This window comes from Aulonocara sp. 'chitande type north' Nkhata Bay, linkage group LG5, assembly GCF_057382095.1.
Source record: "Aulonocara sp. 'chitande type north' Nkhata Bay isolate Kocher_YH1m ecotype deep benthic linkage group LG5, A_spYH_male_GT1.1, whole genome shotgun sequence".
In the NCBI taxonomy this organism is placed as follows: Eukaryota; Metazoa; Chordata; class Actinopteri; order Cichliformes; family Cichlidae; genus Aulonocara; species Aulonocara sp. 'chitande type north' Nkhata Bay.
In genome coordinates, this window is record NC_141348.1 from 31,282,388 (window position 1) to 31,288,228 (window position 5,841).

At 35.6% G+C, this 5,841-nt stretch overlaps 1 protein-coding gene across 1 annotated transcript; it reads right to left on the reverse strand.

The window, feature by feature from the left end:
• Positions 1-1,755: 1,755 nt before the first annotated feature.
• LOC147331002 (uncharacterized) lies at positions 1,756-5,224 on the reverse strand. The gene is made up of 5 exons (XM_086294270.1): positions 5,176-5,224; positions 3,403-3,690; positions 3,101-3,246; positions 2,726-2,815; positions 1,756-2,625 (listed from the first exon to the last, which is right to left on the reverse strand). The coding sequence occupies exons 2-5, from the start codon at positions 3,502-3,504 to the stop codon at positions 2,493-2,495; spliced, it is 471 nt and encodes a 156-aa protein (XP_086150396.1). The 5' UTR covers positions 3,505-3,690; positions 5,176-5,224; the 3' UTR covers positions 1,756-2,492.
• Between the last annotated feature and the right edge of the window lie 617 nt (positions 5,225-5,841).

A 5,841-nucleotide genomic window follows, 5' to 3' on the forward strand; every position in this document is an offset into this window, starting at 1 on the left:
GAATTACATTCATTAGCCATGGCCATGAGGTGCAGCAATTTCATCCTCTGCTGATTGATTACCCGTCACGTTTCTCTCATAGTGCAGGTTTACAAAAGTAGAATGGGAGGTAGAGCCTTCATCTATCAGGGCCCTCTCCTGTGGAATCAGCTCTCAGTTTAGATTCAGAAGACAAAAACCCTCCCAACGTTTAAGAATCAAAGTTTGGCTGCAATAGCTGTATTTGATCTCAAATCATGTTTCCCTAAACCTAACAAAATAGATTTTTTTTTAGCGAAAGTAAAAAGGCTATAGATAAGAAACAGTAACAGGAGCACACTTTCAAAGATTGAATACATATTAGAATTGCAGAAAAAATGAGACTCACTCATAATAAGACCTTTAAAATCTTTCCATATCTTCTATTTGCATTTCTTATTCTTTAAAACTCTTCAATAAATTCCGGTGTACCAGACGGGGCTTGTTAATAAATTCTTGTCATCACTGCCATGATAATGTTTATCTTCACAGTGTTGTATTTATCTTGATCCAGCTTTCTATGCCTAGTCTATTTAAATAGACTTCTCATCTCAGCAGGATAGTTAACGAACAACACATAAACCTTCAGAAAGCTTTAAGATCAAACTCAGATTTCAGTACATTTCCCAGGGCAAAAAAAGGTTAAAAGAAACTGTTGCTCTATCATCTAGTTCCTACCCCTGATAGATTATTACTGGACATTTACCACAAAAAACCCCAATTCTTTAAATTAAATTAAAAGCAGCCTGGATTAGTGCTACTTATGTGGTGTTGTGCAGCCATATATGTTTTTGAATTCAATTAAGGTGAAATTAAAGAATTAATAAAGTATTTAATCTTTTTAACACCATGCTGTCAAGTTCTGAAAGTATGGTGTTATGTTGGATGTGATGAATGGGAGATAGTCTCATTCAACAAGACATATTTTCTAAGTGTATTTAGATAGTATTCAGTGAAATTCATAGGAGGTGAACACTGTAGAGAACTGAAGGATAACAAGAAATTCTGATTACGGTAATAACTTAAATAAACCAGACCTCACAGTCTTATGTGATGCATTGAACTGCACATCTGTTAATCAGGTGGTTATGGGATATCAGAAGTGTGATCCCGTTCAAACATATTGAACAACAAAAGTGCAACGCACCTGGTCTGAAAGCAGAATGTGTCTCCGCAGAAAATCACACCAAAGAGCTCTAATTTATGTATCAAATGTGGTCAAAGTACACTGAAAAAAAAAGTTCTTTCAATTTACTTGATTTTATTGTGTACATCGGTCCCACATAATATGAATAAGTATGACTGACTTAATTTTCCACTTTCCCTCAAGTAATTAATGCTTGTCAAATCAAAGTATTTTATTTACATCAGATTACTTAAAAAAATAATGTTTGATGTACTAATATTAATCTGTTATCATAATATCAATGTATTGCATAATGTCAATATATTTTAATGTTTAACACCAACTTATTTTTATTTGCCAGTGGTATGCAATGATATTATGTAATGTAAACACATTGCAATTATGTTCCTGCAACCCAACTTTTGGCTTTAAATTCTACTTAATTTTTTCAATTGAAATATTAACTGATCATTATTGACAAAAAAAGGCAAAGACTGTGAGTGCTACTGAACAATTCACCTTTATTAAACTGTAACAGCAGTGAAAGCAGCAATTCTGCCATGAACAAGTCCAAAATCACATCCATATAAACTTGTTAACACATTTTTAAAGATAGCCTGCAGAAATAACTGAAAGAAAAAGTTAGTTTGAGAATATATTTGCAAATATTTCACAAAAAACTGACCTTAGCAGCAAATAAAAGAAATTGCTTAAAGATGATCCTGTCATCTCTTACATATAACATTTGTATTAATTACACAATTGAAAATGTAAACTAAATTAAGACTACCTAAAAAAAAGCAACACGCTTTTATGAATAAACAGATTTACACAAATATAACTTGTGTACTATTTGACAACAGTTTCAGCTTCTGTACAAGTATTTATCTGTACAAGATTTCAAATAAGTTAAGCCTTAAATGACATTGTTACATAACTAATACCAAACACCTACATGAATTTTAATCTTCATTTTAAACATGTAAGCAGGACATTAAGGTTGACTTAGAACATATTGCTAAAAATCGTCAGTAAAAATTTCTTACAACATGATACCAAAAGGAAAAATCATCCTGCATTGCAGTCACATGAGGGGAAAGCAATAAAAACATAAGCAGTATAACGTTACTGAACACAAAATGAAAAACTGCAAAGAATTGCAGAAGTGCAGTCTCTGACTTCTCAATGAAACAGATGGTTTTTGAAAGCAAGAACTTTAGAGAGTTTAGCTCCATCCAGTTCCATGAAAACCTTCTGGAAAACATCAAAGTTGTAGCGAAGGTCCGCAGGGTAGGCAAGGTTTAATGTATACATTAGTCCAAATAGCATTATCACAGCAAATGCTACATTATCCAAATTCTTCGCCACCCTGATGCCTGCAAGGACAACTCTTGTTCATCTGCTGAAGCTTGATCTTTAAGAAGATAAATTCAAACAGTGGTGTCTTCAACAGTCTCACTGATGGCATGTTCTTCCATGCCCTGTAAAAAAGAAGCCATGTTAGTCATTTCATGCCAAGTAAATAATATGAGACTGTGGAAAGTCCGGAAAAAAAAGAAAAAAAAAAAGACAAGTACATACCACATACTCCCGGATAAGCATGCCAGGGTCTTCACCCATGTAGATACACACTCCCTTGACATACTCACGTTCAGCATCAACATCTTCACACTGAAATGAAATGTATGTAATTAGCATCTTCATTCAGCTCTTGTCCTTCATTTAAGTTTTAATAGTGTACTTTGCATGAATGTTTTTAAAGTAAAGGCACACAAATTAATAATAGGTTTACTGGCAATTAATAATAAGTTGACAAAGTGAAGGTTAAAAAAACAAGCAGATGTAAAAATACAATATGAGAGAATTTATCATGGAAAACATTTGAAATCTTCCACAATTGTAAAGTTTCATCCAAAGAGGATCATGTTAAGTGAATGTTGAGGCTTAATCACTTACATTATCCACACAATTCTTTTCAGTATTAGTCCAAGCTCTCCTCTTGTGTTGACCAACTTCACCAGGTTGTCCAAGTGGAGATCCAGCTGAGCCAGGAACTTTGTCTGAGGGGGGATGGTGGCAATTCTCTTCAACTCAGCGTTGATCTGAAAACATGAGCACAGAGGAATGAGCTTTAAAGGTTTAATACCTGGAAGAAGGCTGCAATCACTCATGCTGAAGAAATGGGCTGTCAAATAACAACTGTGCCTTAACCATTTAGGCTAATACCACAAGAACACCGTGTATGAGGCAAACCTTACCTCATGGAAATCAATTAGAGCAGGCCATCTTGCCATGAAAGCCTCCACCATTGGTGCATCACGAACACCTTCATGTCTTCTGTATGAAAAAGTCTTTCCCATCTTGAGTTTCACCAACTCTGTTACTCTTTTTTATGTCCAAGTCTGAAACTGCCCTGAAGACAACACTGTCTCTTGACTTCAACGATGAGATCCTCAGTTGATTCAGGTGCTCCATTAGAGAGTGAGCCTTCGACAGGTTCCGTCAGCCAAAACAGTCTTTAGGACCATAGGACTCCCCATAGGACTCTGTAGGCAAAAAAGAATTACATATTCAGAAAGAATCCTTTCAGTTTAGTTTTCATAAAGCTATCCATACCCAATAGTCAAAGTTATAAAGATCAGACATAAAAAAAAGAAGAATTTATCTAATGAAATACATGCGACTGAACCTATTACACTTATATGAACACCTTTTATTTCTATATGCCTTTTTAAAGTCACAATGTGGACTGATCCAATCTCATAGTTAACTAATGGATAAGTATCAAGGAGTTCACAGAGTGAAATGAGAGTGAATAATCTTGTGGATACTGGGCTGAGCTCAAAAGCTGTCGTGCTCTCTGTACCAGCCACCAAGCTCTCTGACAATGTAGAATATGCTGTGGTACAATGCAGATATGGTTTTTCAGTATTCTGGCAATCCACCTGCTGCCCTTTGGGCCAGTACCATTCCATTTCTATAAGTTATGCCCTTTAATGTCACACACTGTGCAAGGTTGACCTCTAGAATGTCAGGGAATATGTACCTAATGACTTAAGGTATCTCCTCTTTAAGTCTTTAACTCTTTAAATCCACCAGAAAGGCCGATACAGCTGAGCCCTCTAATTCAGAATTGCCAAGAGATGGGGAGTTTAGATGGTAAGCTATCATCATCTGATGTTTTGACTTCTGTAATCATAAAGGTAAAAATTCCACCATCACAAAAAACATTAATTTTAATTGAAAAAAGGTATTCCAGTCCAGAAGAGCATCAATGGTTTCTTTAAAGTACCAATCTTTCCCTCATTTATATATAATGTTTTGAGAAGCAGCTCACATATGTTCTACACAAAGTAGAAAAAAAAGGGGGGGGGGGGGGGGGGGCTCCTAATTTTTGTTAGGACGATGTTGGAAAATTCACAATACATCACTTAATAAGACATAGTCTGTTGAACAAACTTATCTCCTTGTAGATATCTGCTGTATTATTTGGGCTTGACCAATAGAATAGTCAAGTAAGTGACACTTCACCTAAAACAATGACTAAATGGAAAAATGATTTGGCATTTATGGGCACAGGTTCTTAAACCCACGTCTAAGGTGGCAGGATCCTTATTATAACTTGAGTGCGTGTCAGCAGCAAGAATTAAGGTATGGCACTGTGGGGCTCCCAGCTTCTTAAACTCTGACGGTTACAGCCGGACTAATTAGCCACTGTAGCCATAACTAGCACGAGTAACACAAACACTATTGCACTCTCTCAGTGACGTTTTAACTTGCTAAGCCATCAAAAACGTCAGTGCTCTCTGTCACATGCATAAATTCCATATCTGACCGACAACAGCTGCTTTCTCCCGACTATGTGCAATTTGTTAATATTTTTCAGCTTTAGCCATAAAGCTAATACCAACTTTAGCTAGCACTGTAAAAACAACATGCAGATGCATTACAGATTACTTTTCATATAGCATGCACTACAACAATTCTGTGAAAACGTACCCAACTAAAACAAATGTATTTAAATTACTTACCTTCTCACTATGCCTGACTCAGTGCCAAAGGTTGCATGTGGCTGAACAGTCTTCCAGAATCTGGCGGTCAATTGCGCTCTCCTTAAATTATGTTGTTGTCTTATTGGATAAGACTCTAGGTCTTATTATCCAATCATATTTAGTTGTTGTCTTTGAATATATTGCATCATTTCCGGTTGTGGTCAAACATGATTACAATGGTTTTAGTATTCTAATTTAGTCACTTTAAATCAATGCAAGAAAAATTAGTAGTCTCAGTATTGTTTATAATCAAGTAAATGGTACTTTATTTAATAATGTAAATAAGAGAAACATGAAAAGCTAGTGTAGCATTAACTAAATTCATTTGTGCAAATTCAAAAGCCTGCCAATTCCCATTTTTTCAGTGTACTGCTTGATGATGTGGTGCTTTTCTCCCCTGCATGTGTGTTAAATTTATTGTTTCTAACAGTCAGTAGTTCCTCAGTATTCTGCAAATCAATACACTGTAATTCAGCAACAAAGGCAAATGAAAAGCGTACCTGACAGGAACTTTGACCACTATTGAAGACTAAAAAGCACCCAACTTATCTATTAGACAACACTATATTGTAACACAGTTTTAGAGCCATCTCTCTTACTGAGATCTGGGAGCATGGTGAACATGGTGACATTCTTAAATGTAAT

What these genes read in the sequence shown, in the direction of transcription:
- LOC147331002 (XM_086294270.1), bottom strand. Translation starts at nt 3,504, where the DNA reads ATGGGAAAGACTTTTTCATACAGAAGACATGAAGGTGTTCGTGATGCA. An exon ending in CTCTAATTGATTTCCATGAG is followed by an intron (nt 3,247 to 3,402) that starts GTAAGGTTTGCC and finishes TCATGTTTTCAG; the next exon opens with ATCAACGCTGAGTTGAAGAG. An exon ending in TGCTTATCCGGGAGTATGTG is followed by an intron (nt 2,626 to 2,725) that starts GTATGTACTTGT and finishes TCTTTTTTACAG; the next exon opens with GGCATGGAAGAACATGCCAT.